Below are 19,778 nucleotides of genomic sequence, written 5' to 3'. Positions count from 1 at the left end.
CTCATTTTTGATAAAGGTACAAAGGCAAGGGAATGGAGAAAAAGTCTTCCCAACAAATAGTGCTAGAAAACTGGACATCTACAAAAAGAACCTTTACATGTCTCACACGTTACACAAAAATTAATTCAAAATGAATCATAGACCTAAATATAAAATATACCCCTTCTAGAAGAAAATACAGAAGAAAATCCCCATGATCCTGCATCATAAAAGGTACTATACTATTAAGAGAATGACAAGACCACCCACAGAATGGGAGGTGTTGCAAATCACCTGATGAAAGACTTATATCCAGGCTAAAGACCTCTTAAAACTTAACAATACAAAAACAACAACTGTTTAAACACAGGCAAAAGATCTGAACAAACTTCACAAGGATGTTATACAGACAAACTATTATCAAATAAAAATATGTTCAAAATAAAAAATCAATTAACCCAATTAAAAATGGGCAAATAATTTGAATAGACATTTCTCCAAAGAAAATATACAAATGGCCAACAGGTACATAAAAAGTTGCTCAATGTCACTAATTGTTAGAGAAATGCAAATCAAAACCATAAAATATCACCTCACACATATTAGGAAACTGTTATAGGCCAGAGGAGACTAAAGACACAACAGCCAAATGCAATGTGGGATCCTGGATCAGAAAGAGGCCATAGTGAGAAAACTGATGAAATCCAAATGATGCCTGTAGTTTAATGGTATTGTACCAATGTTAATTCCTTAGTTCTAACCAGTGTAATACGGCTTTATACAGGGTGGGGCAAAAGTAGGTTTACAGTTGTGAGTACACAAAACAGTTTGTTTTTGTATTATTATCTATTAATTATTGTATTATTCTCCACACGAGCAATTGTAAACCTACTTTCGCCCTCCCCTGTATATATTAGTCTGCTAGGGCTGCTATAACAAAATACCAAAAGACTGGGTGGCTTAAACAATAAACATTTATTTCTCACAGTTCTGGATACTGGGAAGTCTAGAATTAAGGTTCTGGCTGATTCAGTGAGAGCTTTCTTTTGAAAGAGAGAAAGAAAGAGACAGAGACAGAAAGATACAGAGAGAGATACACACAGAGATAGACAGAAACTATGAAATACGGATAGTGCCCTCTTATAAAGGCAATAATCCAGCCCTGGCCGGTTGGCTCAGTGGTAGAGCGTTGGCCTGGCGTGCAGGAGTCCCGGGTTCGATTCCCGGCCAGGGCACACATGAGAAGCTCCTGTCTGCTTCTCCATCCCTCCCCCTCTCCTTCCTCTCTGTCTCTCTCTTCCCCTCCCACAGCCAGGGCTCCATTGGAGCGAGGATGGCCTGGGCGCTGGGGATGGCTCTGTGGCCTCTGCCTCAGGCGCTGGAATGGCTCTGGATGCAGCAGAGCGACGCCCCCGGAGGGGCAGAACATCGCCCCCTGGTGGGCATGCCAGGTGGATCCCGGTCGGGCGCTTGCAGGAGTCTGTCTGACTGCCTCCCCGTTTCCAGCTTCGGAAAAATGAAAAAAAAAAAAAAAAAAGGCAATAGTCCATCATGAGGGTCCCGCCCTAATGACTACATCTAAACATAATTACCTCCCCCAAAGACCCATCTCCAGCTATGATTATAGTGGCAATTAGGGCTTCAATATAGGAATTTTGGACGGGGGCCCAATTCAGCCCATAGCGTTATATAAGGTGCTAATATTAGGGGAACGGGAGTGAAGAGTATACAGGAACTCGCTGTACTATCTTTGAAACGTGGCTATAAATCTAAAACTATTCAAAGATCTTTTAAAAGTGAAAGAAATCAAGGTAAGAAGAGTTAAAGATGTTGGCGAGGAGAATTCATATCATCAATCACAGTATCAGGCTGGGTTAAAAAGAAGAGAGTTGGTGATGAAATCACAACATTGGAAAAGACAGGAAGATCCAAGTTTAAAAACAGGTTTAGTTCACCATTAGCGATGCTTTTGGTTTTCCTTGAGGAATATATAACATTAAAAGCTCAAGTGCAGCCTGACCAGGCAGTGGTGCAGTAGATAGAGCGTCGGACTGGGATGTGGACGACCCACACACCGAGACCCCGAGGTCGCCAGCTTGAGCGCGGGCTCAACTGGTTTGAGCAAAGCTCACCAGCTTGGACCCAAGGTTGCTGGAGGCCCGTGGTCAAGGCACATATGAGAAAGCAATCAATGAACAACTAAGGTGTCACAACAAAAAACTGATGATTGATACTTCTCATCTTTCTCCATTCCTGTCTGTCCCTCTCTCTGATTCTCTGTCTCTTTAAAAAAAAAAAAAGTTCAAGTGCAATGGAGTGTGCTTTATTAAAATTGAGTGAAAAAGAGTAGTCAGGTGAAGAAGCAAAATAATAAAAAGGGGAAGCCCTGGCCGGGTAGCTCAGTTGGCCAGAGCACTGTCCTGATACACAAAAGGTTGTGGGTTCAATCCCCGGTCAGGGCACATACAAGAATCAACCAATGAATGCATAAATAAGTGGAACAACAAATTGATGTCTCTCTCTCTCTCTCTTTCCTTCCCTCCCTCCCTTCCCCCCTCAAATCAATAAATAAAAATTTTAAAAATAATAAAAAAGGGAAAAATTTTCCCTGAGAAAAGGAAGTAGTCCACAGCTAGTGATTGACACAAGCTAGTTCTTAAAAAGCCTCTTAATTTCTCTTAAACAATAAAATTATAGTTCCAAATGTCAGTGAAACATTTTACTGTTTTATTGGTTGATAATTTAAAAACCAAAAAATAGAATAAGGCCCTGGCCAGTTGGCTCAGTGGTAAAGCGTCGGCCTGGCATGCAGGAGTCCCGGGTTCGATTCCCGGCCAGGGCACACAGTAGAAGCACCCATCTGCTTCTCCATCCCTTCCCCTCTCCTTCCTCTTTGTCTCTCTCTTCCCCTCCCGCAGCCAAGGCCCCATTGGAGCAAGGTTGGCCGGGGCGCTGAGGATGGCTCTATGGCCTCTGCCTCAGGTGCTAGAGTGGCTCTGGTTGCAACAGAGCAACGCCCCAGATGGGTGAAGCATCGCCCCCTGGTGGGCGTGCCGGGTGGATCCCAGTAAGGCACATGTGAGAGTCTGTCTGACTGCCTCCCCGTTTCCAGCTTTGGAAAAATACAAAAAAAAAAAAAAAAAAATAATAATAATAATAAATAGAATAAGACTGAAATTTCAATATGGCTCTTTATACTAACATTAAAGCACTGTAACCACAGCTCAAATGCAAGTAAGTTAAGACAACAGAGAGACTATGTCATGTATTTTAATAGCTATTTCAATATGAAGGAATAAAAAACAACAAAGAGCACATGCTTGTTTGGTGCTAATGATGTAACAATTTGTAGTTTTAGACATTAAGCAAAATGTGTAATTTGAAGTAGATGACGAAATGGTTTAGGAGTAGTACCTAAGGACGTACAGTGCAGAAAACATGTGGAAAGGTAACCACACATCTGCTACAGGAAGTCCTCTGTGTAGTTGTCTTTACACTGCACTCTACTTGGTTTCTCAAAACAAAATCAGGATCTGTTCTCAATTATATATACATATATATATACAGATATTTCTAAATTCCACATGAGTAGTTCAGCATAGCTGCAGTCAGATTTCTGGCTTCGTCATTCACTGGCTATGGGAACTTGGGACACTGAAATTCTTAGAGCTTCAAATACACATCTGTAACCTTATAATGAGATAGTACAGTAACCTTCCCCCTGCCCCCAATCTGTGGTTTTACTTTCTGTGGTTTCCTTTTCTCATAGGCACCATGGTCTAAAAATATTATATGGAGAATTCCAGAAATAAACAATTCACAAATTTTAAATTACATACAATCTCATGCCTGGGACATGAACCACCCTTTGTTTCTCCACACTGTGTATACTCCCCACTCATTAGTCTCTTAGTAGCCTTCTCAGTTATCATATCGATTGTCATATCACAGTGCTTGTGTTCAAGTCACCCTCATTTTCCTTAACAGTGGCCTCACGGCACAAAAGCAGTGATGCTGGTTAAGTTGGATGTACCAAGAGAAACTGTAAAGTGTATGTATGCATAGGAAAAAAACATAGTATATATAAGGTTCAGACATCCACTTGGGGGCTTGGAATGTATCACCATGGAAAAGGGGGAGGGCTACTGTACTTACACCTCCGTAAGGAGATGATCTTGTCTAAATTCAGGTCATACCTACAAAGTGCTTTCCATGGAACCTGACACATAGGAAGTACTCAATAAAAAGTAGATAGTATTATTATCATTGCTGCTACTATTTATTATTATTACTACTAATAAAATCATCACTGTAATTACCCTTCAAATCTAAGAACAAAACAAAGCCGGTTTAGTGGAAGTGAGAGTATGAGTAGCAATAACAGGAGGCTGTGGGCAGAGAACAGAATACTGGATTTTGAAGGTGGTATAGACCAGGGGTTGGGAACCTATGGCTTGCGAGCCAGATGTGGCTCTTTTGATGGCTGCATCTGGCTCGCAGACAAATCTTTAATAAAAATAATGTTAAAAATATAAAACATTCTCAGCCCTGGCCGGTTGGCTCAGCGGTAGAGTGTCGGCCTGGCGTGCGGGGGACCCGGGTTCGATTCCCAGCCAGGCACATAGGAGAAGTGCCCATTTGCTTCTCCACCCCCCTCCTTCCTCTCTGTCTCTCTCTTCCCCTCCCGCAGCCAAGGCTCCATTGGAGCAAAGATGGCCCGGGTGCTGGGGATGGCTCCTTGGCCTCTGCCCCAGTCGCTAGAGTGGCTCTGGTCGCGGCAGAGCAATGTCCCAGAGGGGCAGAGCATCGCCCCCTGGTGGGCAGAGCATCGCCCCTGGTGGGTGTGTCGGGTGGATCCCGGTCGGGCGCAAGCGGGAGTCTGTCTGACTGTCTCTCCCCATTTCCAGCTTCAGAAAAATACAAAAAAAAAAAAAAAAAAAATATATATATATATATATATATATATATATATATATATATATATATATAAAACATTCTCATGTATTACAATCCATTCATTTCCTACCGCTCATGTTCATGGTTGCGGGTGGTTGGAGCCAATCACAGCTGTCCTCCGGGACAACACCAAATTTCTATTGGATAATGTGTAATGTACACGGGTCGTTGTATGACTCTCATGGAACTATATTTTAAAATATGTGGCGTTCATGGCTCTCTCAGCCAAAAAGGTTCCTGACCCCCGCTCTAGACAATATCTAGGCTGTGGTTGTGGCAGTTTGTGGCTAAAGTAGCATGAAGGGGAAGGTCAATTTTTGGAGCTGAGGTCCAGAAATTGTGCAGAGGTTGTGGTTGGTTATCCACAGGATGCCTACTTATCTCTCAGAGTGAGGACAGGAAATGAGGTGGAGAAGACAACCCAGTTGCAAAGACCTCACTAGATGCAGGCAATACCTTGTAATACAGGTGAACAGATTTTTTAAAAGATTTTATTTATTGATTTTAGAGAGAAAAGAGAGGTGGGGGATCCTGGAGCATCAACGCATAGCTGATTGCTTCCTGTGTGTGCCTTGACTGGGCAAGCCCAGGGTTTCAAACCAGCGACCTCAGCGTTCCATGCTGAAACTCCATCCGTTGTGCCACCACAGGTCAGGCAGATTAACAGACTAAAATATGGATATAAACACTACATATTGATATTACTGAAGCAGTATAACATTAAATATTTATATCTAGAAGACTCCTCCAGCCTTGGTCGCGTAGCTTAGTTGGTTAGAACATTGTCTCAATAAGCCAGGGTTGCAGGTTCAATCCCCAATCAGGGCACATTTAAGAATCAACCACTGAATGCATAAAGAAGTGGAGTAACAAGTTGATGTTTCTCTCCCTCTCCCTTCCTCTCTCTATAAAATCATAAATTTAAAAAAAGAAGAATTAGCCAATGAATGCATAAATAAGTAGAACAAATTTGTTCCCCCCCCCTAAAAAAACAAGAAATATATTTTAAAAACAGACTCCTGCAAAAATAACAAATGTGAAATAAAATAGCCAACATATACTTGATCTCAGCATCAGTTCTTACTCTAGACATCTCCCTCCCATGTCCCCACACACGGAAGCAATACTCTTAGCTACTCGACAGGATGGTAGCTCCCTGCGGTTGCTTCTGAGATGCCATTTTCATTCAGGTCTCAGCCATCCCACCTCCTCACTCTGATTTGGCTTTTGCTTCTTTAAGCACAAAGTCTGATAAGGAGTGGCTCACTTAGAGCTTTCTTACTTCAAATAAAGGGAACTTTATGCACAGTCTGGCTTTTTATAGATTTCCTCTGACAGTAGGAGAGATTCAAACCATGGCTGATACCCGCCACTCCAAGACGAGAGATAGTCACCTAAAAGAATCTGACTTGCGCCCTGGCCGGTTGGCTCAGCGGTAGAGCGTCGGCCTAGCGTGCGGAGGACCCGGGTTCGATTCCCGGCCAGGGCACACAGGAGAAGCGCCCATTTGCTTCTCCACCCCTCCACCGCACTTTCCTCTCTGTCTCTCTCTTCCCCTCCAGCAGCCGAGGCTCCATTGGAGCAAAGATGGCCCGGGCGCTGGGGATGGCTCCTTGGCCTCTGCCCCAGGCGCTAGAGTGGCTCTGGTCGCAATATGGCGACGCCCAGGATGGGCAGAGCATCGCCCCCTGGTGGGCAGAGCGTCGCCCCTGGTGGGCGTACCGGGTGGATCCTGGTCGGGCGCATGCGGGAGTCTGTCTGACTGTCTCTCCCTGTTTCCAGCTTCAGAAAAATGAAAAAAAAAAAAAAAAAGAATCTGACTTGCTTTAACTTTAAATCTAATTCATGCCACTTTTTCTCTATTAGATATCATAATATTTTTTCCAAACATCTCTGAACATTTTATCAAAGACCAGCTACTTTAGAAACTAGAGACACTTAAAGCATTGATCAATTCATAGAGTTTCTACACAGCTAAAGAAGTTTACATCAAATGGATAAAAAATAGTACAGAAGGCCCATATATAGAAATATTTTAAAAATCTATCTCTGAAAAGCAGGTCAGATGGACTCAAAGACCTCACTGAATGTAGGAAGCAGTAAAGCTTTCAGCCGGGGCACAAAGGGAGGGAGCAGTCCGTACGGTCGAGAAAAAGTGCTTCTGTCCTCTGATCTAAATGCTTGCCTCTCATCTGGTTTCAGAGGAAGGTCCTGATCATTTGAACTGGTTGTCAATCAAAGTCCCCTTCATTTTTGCTTTCTTCGCTTCCAGTTCAGCCTGGGGAGGAAGAAGAGTATATGTCCAGATACATGACACGAAATTCTTATTTTCCATCCTTACTCTAATGGCCCAAACACTCCCCCTCTGTGCTCATTTGGTATGCAAACTAGAATAGTGGTTCTAAAAGCCTTACACAAGGCTGCGGTCCAAGGGGACAGGTGTGGGGATTGCCCTAGCCCCGTGATGGCCCTAGCCCCAGAACCCCCCAAGGGCCAAGGGAATCAATCAGTATTCTGGTACACCAGTATCTTATTCTTTGCACGACGGGAAGAAAAACACTGTTCTGGCGGAGTGTTACTTCAAGTTGTGCGGTCACTGAATGGTTTGTTATGGCCCATACAAAACTCATGCAGAATATGTACAAAAATCGAGAGTAAGCATTTCAAAACTTTTATAGCCATTTGACAGAGTAATAATAAAATAAAATAATTTAATAAGAATAACTGAGGCAAATTCATTTGTACTTCATTTTATAAATTATAAATCTGTTCTTGCAAGTTGGAAATTAAAAAAGAAATAAAGCATGGACCTTCTGCTCACAGAATTTATAAGCACTGCTCTAAACCCTCATGGCAAGGTAAAGCAGCTCCTGAGACCTACTGCGTGGCTCCAAAAAACTCTCTACAGTCACGAGGCTAGATCGGTATGCTTTTCAATGAGGCACCAACGAAGTGCTGTTTATGTTAAAGAAATATCACAAGAAAATTATTATCAAGAAAACAAAAATGCAGACACCATCCTATGCAGGTGTGTGTGCTCTATGATGAGCCCATAAATAATGCAGGAAGTGGTGGTGGTACCAGGGCTTTAAGAAGCCACGACCAGCCCCAGTCCTGGGCCTACCAATGGAGCACTATCGTGGGCCATCACATCCTGGGAAATCATCCATAAACCCCATCTTGAACTCCTGACCTTGGACCACAAGTAACAGATGTCATTCTAGTGAGGGCTAGCTGACAGGTACTATCATACAGGGCCTAAATCCTGTGGTCATTATTTCAGAGCAAGGTACGCCGACAATCGCAGCCCAGGGTTTGCTAGCTGGCAACGGACTACACTAGTAACCCCCAACAGACTTCCTCAAAGAGTTCCCCGGCTGCCGGAGGATCTTTCAAACAGCCCAGCCAGCTCCTCGCCGCCAGACGCCACTCACCAGCTCCTGCAGCCGCCTTTTGCTCATGCCTTTGCGCTCCAACTGTTTTTCAATCACTTTGGCATTCTGTGCATACGAGTCGGCAACTTCCCTCTGAGGGGAAAAATGGAGTGTCCTTAAACCAGCAGTCACACCAATGAGCAGCAACAGAGACCTCAGGTAGCAATTTATACCGCTCAAATGATGAAATTGTTACTGAAATGGCAGGGTCATTCCCTTTCAACTCTTCAGCTTTTCAGTAATCCAGGAGAGCTCAAGTTTCAAACGAAACCATTAAAAAAACTCACGGATAATCTCTCTCTGCAAACATCATTATACTGAAGTAGAATAAAGGCAATTGCTGCCCCTGCTAAGAGCAGGCTCGTACCCCTCAAAGCTGGACCGGAGGGGACAGGAAATCATTGAGCCCAATGGGTTTAAACTGAAGAGGGATGAGGGATTTGCCTCCTAAGGCATCTCAAAAAAAGCGTATGGGGAAAAAAAAATCACTGATCTAGTCCAACTCCCTGTCTCATTTTCCAGCTGGTCCTGGGACCCAGAGACACAGGAACTAGCTGGTGTCGTAACAAGGTCTCCGAGCAATCTCTAATTATTCCGCTACTGGGACGCTCCAGAGCCCCTGACCCTTCACCACCACCACCCCACTGCCCAATTCCCTTCAAAGCAGAAGCACTTACAGCCTCAATCTCCTCTTCCTCTTCATCAATAGTAGACACAGTGACAGAGCTGAACTTGCCCATATCTTTAGTCCGTTTGGTCATCATCACCTGGGGGCACAGAAGAGGAACCAGTGAAGATACAGCCAGAGGCTCTGCGAGCCGGGCGCATGCGCAAAAGCAGGCGTGCACATGCCGGGGAGCTGGGACAGGTGTTCAGGGTGGACACCCACCTCCTTCCGAGACGCTGGCCTATCTAAAAGTGCCAATGTGTTTATCTGCATAATATTTATCTAACATTTTCCATCAGCAGTTTTTGAATTATATTTAAACATTAGCCTGATTCATTCCATTTTTAATTGCTCACACTAGAAAAAGAAGAAATTTGAAAGGAAAAAAAATATGAATAAAAACCATATAATTCCTAACTTTACTTATAGGGCAGCTGTGAGAAAGAAAAAAGAAAGAGCATATACTATACACAAAAATAACACTCTCTTAATAAAGAATGCACCCATAAAGGGCAGTTTCTTGTGCACTGTAATCTTATTTTAAAATTTGGGGCTAAATCTGTAGCTATATTAACCAGTTTGTCTCCTTCAATGACAATTACCTTCTTAGGAGGCTCTTGCTTCTGAGTATATATATTCGTTTTCCCAAAACCCTGGCCAAACTTGACTACTGCTCCATCCACAATGAAGGTCACAGGGGCGTTCTTCGGCTGGGCCTGGTAGAAGAGTGGCAGCCCACACCTGGGAACAACAGAGTGCGTCACCAGAAGGCTTTGGAATCCGAATCCCCTTAACAATGATTTACAAAGTGTGTTCAGACCCCAGGAGTAATTTTGTTTGTAGCATAAACAAATGATGTGCCTGACCAGGCGGTAGTGCAGTGGATAGAGCATCAGCCTGGGATGCAGAGGACCCAGGTTCAAAACCCTGAGGTCACCGGCTTATCCAGCTTGAGTGTGGGCTCGCAGGCTTCAGTGTGCGATCATAGACATGACCCCATGTTCCCTGGCTTGAGCCCAAAGGTCACTGGTTTGAAGCCTAAGGTCGCTGGATTGAACAAGGGGTCACTCGCTCTGCTGTAGCCCCCGGTCAAGGCACATATGAGAAAGCAATCAAAGAACAACTAAGGTGTCGCAACAAAAAACTGATGATTGATGCTTCTCATCTCTCTCCCTTCCTGTCTGTCTGTCCCTCTCTCTCTTCCACTAAAAAACAAACAGAGAAACAAACAAATGTGTTCTTCCCAGTGTTTCCCAAAACTACCCAGTAAGAATCACCGAGGGTGCTTGTTAAAACTGCTAATCAGATGCCTACGCCCCATCCCAGAGGATCCTGCTTCAGCAAGCCTGGGGGTGTGGCCTTGGAACCTGCCGTCTTCCTAGCATTCCAAGTGATTCTTTTTTAAAACTTTTTATTAATTTTAATGGGGTGCCAAGTGATTCTTATCATCAGGCGAGCTTTGTGAACGTTGGCTCCTGCTATTGACTGATTTCCACTCTGCTGCCATTCTTCCCCAGTGTCTGAGTAACTAGTTTGGGGGTTTTCTTCTAGTTTGGTTTTGTTTACGCAGTGTCAAGAGGGAACATAAAGGCTCCACTGCAATTCTGTTGTAATCACCCTACTTTCCTTGGCTAGTTACTTCTATTACACTTTTTCAACTAAATGAAGGAGACCCACAAGATCTGATAAAACCAACTTAATGAACCCAGCGTGGCTCTGAACTAGAAATACTTTCTTCGCCATCTCCCTGCTTTAATTCTCCTTGTCTGAGTCTTCTGAGAGCCCAAATGGAACTGTAATTATTGAAACAGGACTTAACGTTAATATTAATGTTCTATTCATCTGCATAAAATAAACTTCTGGGGTCTGTTGTCCTGGGACAGGCTTTATAAATGCGCCTGGATTAAATTACTCTATGTTACATTTACCATATGGCCCAGCAATCTCACTCCAAGAGAAAACACATGTTCTCACCAAGATTTACACTAGAATGTTCACAGCTGCTCTATTTGTAATGGACAAAACCATTAACAACTCAAATGCCCATCAACAAGTGAATGGTGAAATCACTGGGCACAACAGAACACTACTGAGCAATAAAGAGGAACAAACCACAGCTATACTCAGCAACTCAGATGAATCCCCAAAGCATTATGCCGAGGGAGAGAGAGAGAAACCAGATGTCACAGATACACATTGTATGTAGTGAAACACATATTGTGGAATTTACCTAACATTTTAGAAAAGGCCAAACCACCGGAACAGAAGGTAGCTCGGTGACTGCCAGGGGAGAGGGGTGAGGGGGACCAGCTGTCAAGGGCACATGGGGTCCTGGAATGTTCTGTATCGTGGTGGTACTGGTATTACATGACTATATGATTTTGTCCAAACCCATCAAATGGTACAGTTAAGAAGGGCAAATTTTACTACATATGAATTACACAACTTAAAAAAATTATACTGTTAAAAAAACCTATTTTTAAAAAGATAGTTTTTTTAAAATTGATTTTAGAGGGTCAGCAAGGTGGGGGGAGAGAGAGAGATCAATCCGTTTCTGTATGTGTCCCGACCAAAGACTGAACTGGCAACCGTGGCATACTGAGACAACACTTTAACCAACAGAGCTACACAGCCAGGGCTAACCAAAACTACTCTTCGTGGCCAGCTGGCCGGAGCGGTGACTTGGACTAGTCTCTTCCAGAAGCATGTTGTTAATTGTGTAGAGGTGATAAGGATAAAGATATAGAAGAGAGTTGTATCCAAACAATTGTCTCTAATACACTGTTGCCTCTACTTGCTTACCTCAGAGAAGCCCGCGCTGTTAATACTTACTTTGCACACTTCTTCCTGTACTGTCGTTCAATGCCTTCGGGCCTGGGCAAAAAATGGAAGTGAAAGAAAAGACATGAACAAATCTCATAACTACCAACAGTGCTATCTCATTTCTTCAAATGCTAAAAGGGCCTTCCAAAATTTTTCATTTCATAGATCAACTGGTTATCAAACATGTATTAATTTTAAAGCATTCCTTCCTTCCACAAACATTTACTGAGCCCCTAATAGGGTCAGGCATCTCCCTGACAGAGGAAGAGGACGGGCAGTAGTAGTTATAGTCACAGCAGCCACCTTAGTCATAGTAATAAATATAACAACAGCGAGAATAGAAGTAACCACTTGTAATGCTTTTACTATGTGCCAGGAGCTATTCTAAAGTGTACATATATTAACTCCGTGATGGTGACCCTATGACACGTGTGTCAGCCCTGACATGCGTAGCCATTTTCAATGACATGCGGCCACATACCAGAGAAGTATGGGGCTGCATGCCAAGAAGGACGTTTCATCCTCGGCTCCTACACGGCCAGGTGCAGTCAACATTTGCTGTAGTGTAGACACTCTGTGCTAGAGGTCTGTAAGCCAGAACAACAGAACTCCGGCAGAGAGCGTCTAGTTCTGGGACTTCCGGTTAGGCCGTTAGGGGCTCTTTGACCTCACTTCCGGCTGGCAGAGCAGGGAGCAGCAGAATGCGGGGGGGGGGGGGGCGGACGACACATCTCTGGGGGCCCTGTGATCGCCATTACCAGCAACCCCATAACCACAGCAACCATCATCCAATCTACTGTTCTGGGGTGTCGTGGATTTCTAATTTACCATCATTACTGAGATAAGTGAGGGGGAGGCTGGGAGAGGCGAGGGACTGTGCTATGGGTGCCCTTTCTGCCATTAGAAATAGCAGCAGCCATCTTAATTTACATAAGATGCAACTTGCAGAAATTCAAGACAGCATCTGGGCTCAGGTGTTTGTGGACTTGAGGTCAAAGCTTGAGAATCTGGAAAGGTGCCGCTTGGAGAATCAAGAGGAGTGCCACTACGAACAAGAAATTTGGAGTGCTGGCCTGACCTGTGGTAGCGCAGTGGATAAAGCATCGACCTGGAAATGCTGAGGTCGCCGGTTCGAAACCCTGGGCTTGCCTGGTCAAGGCACATATGGGAGCTGATGCTTCCAGCTCCTCCCCCCGTCTCTCTCTCCTCTCTTTCTCTGTCTCTCTCTCTCCCTCTCTGTCTCCTCTCTAAAATGAATAAATAAAATTTAAAAATAATAAATAAATAAAATATTTAAAAAAAGAAATTTGGAGTGCCTGGAACCAATTACCAGACACTTTTAGCACCCTGAAAAATATAGCAATGGCTTTACTCACAATTTTTCCCTCTACGTACTTTTGTCAGACCTTATTCTCAGCATTAAATAATATCAAAACCAACAAAAGAAACAGATTGACAGATAAAGTTAGTAGCGCTTGCTTGGGCTTGAAGTATACAAAATACCAACCTTCAATTGAAGATTTAGCCAATGAAATTCAGCAACAAAAAGGTCACTAATAGGCAGGTTAGTTAAAGAATTCCCCCTCCCCTCACTTATCTTAGTTCACGGCACCCCACACAAGTTAAATAATATCAAGACCAACAAAAGAAACCGACTGACAGATGAACAAAGACGTCACTAAGCAGGTAAGTTGAATAATTAGTTTTGGGTTTATTAAATACAGTTATATATTACAATTATATATTTTTGTTATTTAAACTATAAATATTGTGAAATTATGGGGTTTTTTTTGTCGAAGTGACACACCACCCGAGTTATGCTCGTTTTTTTGGCAAATTTTGACACACCAAGCTCAAAAGATTGCCCATCACTGTATTAACTCACTTAGTCCTTAGGACAACCCTGTGGGATAGGTCATATTATCATTCCATTTTACATATGAGGAGTCCTAGCACAAAGCAATTACATGATCTGTCCAAGGGCATAAAGGTAGGAAATAGAATAGGTTAAATTCAAGCCCAGGTTGTCAGACTCAAGAGCTCACAGGACACTGCCTTAGATGACCAACTCTTCCTCCCATACACCCATCTAGTTACTGAACAGAAACCTGGCACCCATCCTGATGAGTCCTCGCTTCCCTCATCTCCCACACCTCTGCATCAGCAAGTCCTGTGCAGTTTATCTCTAAAACAAAGAAGCAAACAAAACAGAAACCAATCTTGAACCTGTCTACTTTTCTCCACCTTCCTGCCACCATCTTAGCCCAGGTTACCAGTATCTCTTTCCTGGACTAAAGTCACAGCTTCCTGTGACTTTTAACTCCCCTAACCCTTGTTTGTTTCAAATTTTTAATAGGCAATACCTGCACATGGTACACACAAAGAACAAAACAAGAAGTATATCCTCCCCACCCACCCTCCACCCACCCAGCTTACTTCCCCAAAGGCAAATACTGTGTGTGGTTTCTTCTGTTCCTCCCAGAGACAGTGGATGATACAAAGAATTCTCATTGGTACATAGGAAAATACATTTGTTTCTCTTTTTGTTTTTAGACAAGTGTAGTTGTTGGGCAGATAAAATATATTATGCTCACTTTGTTAAAGATGGCGTTGCCCAGGTGAAATTAATGTGTGTCTCTGTGGGCAGGCAGGATCTTTGTAGCCTGGGGCTTGGTTTTGGGATTAAGCCTTTCCCACCCTTTTTTGATGTGGGGTGGTACAATCCCATCATGCCCCAGATAAGTGACTTTGTATTAGAGACTTCCCTGTTTTGTATATTAGATTAAAAGTTTTGATTTCTACACTAAAGTGGGGGCAGAATGGGAGCTTGCCTCTTGGCTTCTGAAATTAACATTAGAGGAGAGAGCAGAGCAGAGAGCAGAGGAAGGCCACATGGAAGAGGCCAGAAGAAGCAGCCAAGATGGCAGAGTATTGAGTGAGAAGCCAGTTTATACAGATTTTGTGCAGGGAGAAGGAAGGAGTTGGGGAACAGAGGTGAATAAGTCTGGTGAGCTAGAAACCTTTGATTCTAAGAAACTCGGGTAAGTCAGTAGCTTTGTGAGCACTGAATGTGAGTGGGTTTTGGAGCCCAGTGTGTATTTTTTACTTGCCTGCCAGGTGCAAGCTAGAATTAAAAATGATGGCCCACCAGTTTGTGGCTCCGTTGTTTCTTTACCGACTGTCCGAATCCAATGCGAACCTGCAAGAGTCGGGCTGCTGTAGTGGTGGCCCTGGCCCTGGCTGCTGGCTTTACAGTAGTGTATCTTTTTTTTTTTTTTTAAGTGTAGTGTATCTTATACTGTCCTCTACCTCTCTGATCACTTAAAAATGTATCTTGGTTAAAAACATATATATGTGGTCCTTCCCCATCATTGATAAAGAGCTACTTCATTCTTTTTTTTTTTTTTTTTTTTTTTTTACAGAGACAGAGCAAGAGTCAGAGAGAGGGATAGATAGGTACAGACAGACAGGAACGGAGAGAGATGAGAAGCATCAATCATTAGTTTTTCATTGTGGCACTTTAGTTGTTCATTGATTGCTCTCTCATATGTGCCTTGACCATGGGGCTACAGCAGACCGAGTAACCCCTTGCTCAAGCCAGCGACCTTGGGTCCAAGCTGGTGAGCTTTGCTCAAACCAGATGAGCCCACGCTCACCTGGTGACCTTGGGGTCTCGAACTTGGGTCCTCCGCATCCCAGTCTGATGCTCTATCCACTGCACCACTGCCCGGTCAGTTGAGCTGCTTCATTCTTTATAAGGTCTGTATTCTATGCCTTTGTATGAGTGAACCAAATGTCTTTTTTATTATTATTATTCATTTTAGAGAGGAGAGGGAGAGAGAGAGAGAGAGAGAGAGAGAGAGAGAAAGAGAGAGAGAGAGAGAGGAGAGACAGAGAGAGACGAGGGGAGGAGCTGGAAGCATCAACTCCCATATGTGCCTTGACCGGGCAAGCCCAGGGTTTCGAACCGGCAACCTCAGCATTTCCAGGTCGACGCTTTATCCACTGCGCCACCACAGGTCAGGCCTGAACCAAATGTCTTTTAATTGTTGGATAAATTCCTGGAAGTGTAACCACTCTAAATTCTGATAGACACTTGTCTAGAGAAGCTGAATTAATTTATACTCCTATCACCAATGTAATAGTTCCTGTTCCCTAAAGTCTCACCAACACAGTATATATATATTAATGTTTATTGTGTAGATTTTAGAGAGGAAGGAAGAGAGGGAGAGAGATATAGGAACATCTATCTGCTCCTGTATGTGCTCTGACCGGGGATCAAACCGGCAACCTCTGAGCTCTGGATCGATGCTCCAACCAACTGAGCTACTTGATCAGGGCAATAGGCTAATTATTTTTGTTTGTTTACTTTATTGATTTCAAAACAAGATAAAGGAGAGAGAGAGAGAGAGAGAGAGAGAGAGAGAGGACCATAATCTGCTCCTGTATGTGCCCTGACTGGGGATCAAACCAGCAACTTCTGCGCTTCGGGACGATGTCCACCCAACAGAGCTGTCCGGTCAGAACAACACAGTATTTTATTAAAGTACACTTTTGCCAATCTGGCATGTGAGAAATGTGATCTCATAATTTGTACTTTTTTTTTTTTTTTAAAGAATGAAGCTAGGCATCGTTTCACATATTTAATTTTCTTTTGTGGGGGTGGACTGTCAGTTCCTACCCTTTGCCTATTGAGTAATCTTTTTTATTGTACATTTTATTGTATATTAAGATGCAAATGTTAAGTGGCCTTGCAAATATTTCTTCCCCAGTTTGATATCTGTCTTTGACTTTTCCCCCCCCATGAAAATTTTAGATATTTATGTGATCAAATAAATAATGTGGCCTGACCAGGCAGTGGTGCAGTGGATAAAGTGTCAGTCTGAGATGCTGGGGACCTCGGTTTGAAACCCTGAGACTGCCAGATTGAAAGCGGGGTTGCTGGCTTGAGCGTGGAATCATAGACATGACCACATGGTCGCTGGTTTGAGCCCAAAGGTTGCTGGCTTGAGACCAAGGTCGCTGGCTTAAGCAAGGGGTCACTGGCTCTGCTGTAGCCCCCCAGTCAAGGCACATATGAAAAGCAATCAATGAACAACAAAGGTGCCACAACTATGAGTTGCTGCTTCTCATCTCTCTCCCTTTCTGTCTGTCCCTCTCTCTTTCTCTCTAAAGAAAAAAAAAAGACTTTTCAAGACACCTAGAATAAAATAAAAACTTGTTAGCATGGCCTACCAGGCAGCAACTGAGTCCGTAACTGGGCCCCTGCCTCAACGCATACATTCCCTCTCTCACTATGTACGAACCACACCAGTCTTCCTTCAGTTCTTTGAACCACCAAGTGCTTTCTCACCTCTGATCTTCACACACGCTCTTTTCCCTGTCTGGAATGCTCTTCTGACCACTTTGCCACAACTGTCTCATTCTCATTTTTTAGGTCTTAGTTCAAACATCACCTAGTCATAGAGGCCATCCCTGACTACCTTTTCTAAGAGGTTCTCATGTGAATCTCTGTATGAGCCCGTTGCTGCATTCATACGACCTTCCATAATCATGATTACTTTATTTTTCTGTCATCCCTCTAAACTGTAAGGTCCATGAGATCCGAAATCAATGGAGACCATGCCTGTCTGTCTCACCCCTCTATCTGCAGAGCTGAACAAAGTACTGGAAACAAAATAGACGTTCAGTAAATACTGGTCAAATTAATTATTTTAATAATTTGGTTTAGTAAGGAAAATTATAATCATGGAGGTAAGTTCTGAAGTGGAAAAAGACATACAGTGTAATGGGAACACAGAGGTTGGAGTGGCCAACCTGTATGAGGCAAGCGTGGAAGGCTTCATGACGAGGTGATGCAAGCTGACAATCCTGACAGAAAATGGTATTTCAGGCAGAGGGAGTACCATGTGCAAAGGCAAAACAGCACAACATATTCAGAGAATTACAAATAGTCTTACTTTCAAATTAAAATTCAAAATTAAAAAGAGGCCCTGGCCGGTTGGCTTAGTGGTCAAGCATCGGCCTGGCATATGGATGTCCTGGTTTTGATTCCCGGCCAGGGTACACAGGAGAAGCGCCCATCTGCTTCTCCACCCCTCCCTCTCTCCTTCCTTCTATCTCTCTCTTCCCCTCCCGCAGTCAAGGCTCCACTGGAGCAACCTGGCCCAGGTGCTGAGGATGGCTGCATGGCTTCTGCCTCAGGTGCTAGTATGGTGGAGCAATGCCCCGGATGGGCAGAGCATCGCCCCCTAGTGGGCATGCCCGGTGGATCCTGGTGGGGCGCATGCGGGAGTCTGTCTCTATGCCTCCTGCTTCTCATTTAAGAAAAATACAAAAAAAAATTAAAAAGAAACAAATAGTCTGTTACCAGCCCTTAAAAAATCAAAGGAGTACTAGAGGTCTTACAGACAAAAAAGATTTCAAGATTACAGTATGAATACTTATACACCATCAAATTAAATAACCTAGATCAGTGGTTGGCAAATTCATTAGTCAACAGAGCCAAATATCAACAGTACAACGATTAAATTTCTTTTGAGAGCCAAATTTTTTAGACTTAAACTATATAGGTAGGTACATTCCTTATCGAGGTAGTGCCCGCATGTGGTATTTTGTGGAAGAGCCACACTCAAGGGGCCAAAGAGCCGCATGTGGCTTGCAAGCTGCAGTTTGCCGACCAGGGACCTAGATGAAATGGACAAATCCTAGAACAATAGAATGACACAAACTACCAACACTCACTGGAAAAGAAACAGGAAATCTAAATAAAGCACAGGCAGTCATAGGATAGAAAAATGGGATTTAATTAAAATTAAAAACTTTTGCACTTCTAGGAATACCATCAAGAAAGTGAAAAGGCTGCCTGACCAGGTGGTGGTGCAGTGGATACAGTATCAACCTGGGACACTGAGGACTCAGGTTTGAAACCCCCAGGTCACTGGCTAGAGTGCGGGCTCACCAGCTTGAGCATGGGATCATAGACATGACCCTATGGTCACCAGCTTGAGCCCAAGGTCGCTGGCTTGAGCAAGGGGTCACTCAGTCTGCTGGATCCCCCCAGTCAAGGCACATATGAGAAAGCAGTCAATGAACAACTAAGGTGCTGCAATGAAGAACTGATGCTTCTCATCTCTCTCCCTTTCTGTCTGTCTGTCCCTGTCTGTCCTGTTCTCTCTTGCAAAAGAAACCCAAAAAGCAAATAAACAAACAAACAAAAGTGAAAAGGCAACCCACAGAATGAGAAAAGATACAGTGGTGCTGCCTGAGGTGTAAGTTCAATGTCTGTGATCTCCACCATCTTTAACACTTCGCCTCCCTGCTTAGAAGTGTTACTTACGTCAATTGTGCTCCATTTGCTAACATCACCTGACTAGGGCTCTAGCAATATTTTCCATCTTGTGTGCGCCATCTGGTTCCTACTGGGATTCTAAATTCAACCTCAGCCTGAAGGGAAAGATTCATCATGCAACTGACTTTTGGAATCTTATAAACCAATTTTATAAGCTGGAGCTTTCAAAGCACAGGAATATCAAACCAAGGGGGCTGTATGTTTCCCAATGAGTTCACCTTCAAATTCCTACCACAAATGGAATCCTGTCAAGTTTATAGAAATTGATCGAGGCAGGGTTCTTACTCTCAAAAAGTTCATCTTTTGGAGATATTGAGACTCTAATGTAAATGAGACAGATCTTTTAAATGCTATGATTATTAAAAAGTTATTAATATGAGCTATATATTTAGACTCATTGAACTTGGTTGTCTTTTCTACCCTTAATCTCTAGGAATATATGCGATAGGGAAGGCTGAAAACAAAATAAAACATTCTCCGTGCTTGCGGTAGACAGCCTCTAAGATGGCGCCCAAGGATCCTTGATTTCTGGTATTGACACTCTTGTACAGTCCCATCCCACAATGAA

General features: G+C 43.4%; 1 protein-coding gene across 1 annotated transcript in view; it reads right to left on the bottom strand.

The window, feature by feature from the left end:
• Positions 1 to 5,406: 5,406 nt before the first annotated feature.
• Positions 5,407 to 19,778, bottom strand: part of STEEP1 (STING1 ER exit protein 1) — a 29,629-nt gene continuing 15,257 nt past the window's right edge. Inside the window, exons 3-7 of the mRNA XM_066250104.1 lie at positions 11,869 to 11,910; positions 9,639 to 9,777; positions 9,047 to 9,136; positions 8,370 to 8,462; positions 5,407 to 7,213 (exon numbers count right to left, since the gene is read on the bottom strand). Coding sequence (XP_066106201.1) covers positions 7,151 to 7,213; positions 8,370 to 8,462; positions 9,047 to 9,136; positions 9,639 to 9,777; positions 11,869 to 11,910 — 427 coding nt within the window. The 3' untranslated portion in view covers positions 5,407 to 7,150. The remainder of the gene's footprint in view (positions 7,214 to 8,369; positions 8,463 to 9,046; positions 9,137 to 9,638; positions 9,778 to 11,868; positions 11,911 to 19,778) is intronic.

The sequence above is a fragment of the Saccopteryx bilineata genome, chromosome X, assembly GCF_036850765.1.
Source record: "Saccopteryx bilineata isolate mSacBil1 chromosome X, mSacBil1_pri_phased_curated, whole genome shotgun sequence".
NCBI lineage: Eukaryota > Metazoa > Chordata > Mammalia > Chiroptera > Emballonuridae > Saccopteryx > Saccopteryx bilineata.
This window is presented reverse-complemented; position numbering and strand designations above follow the sequence as displayed.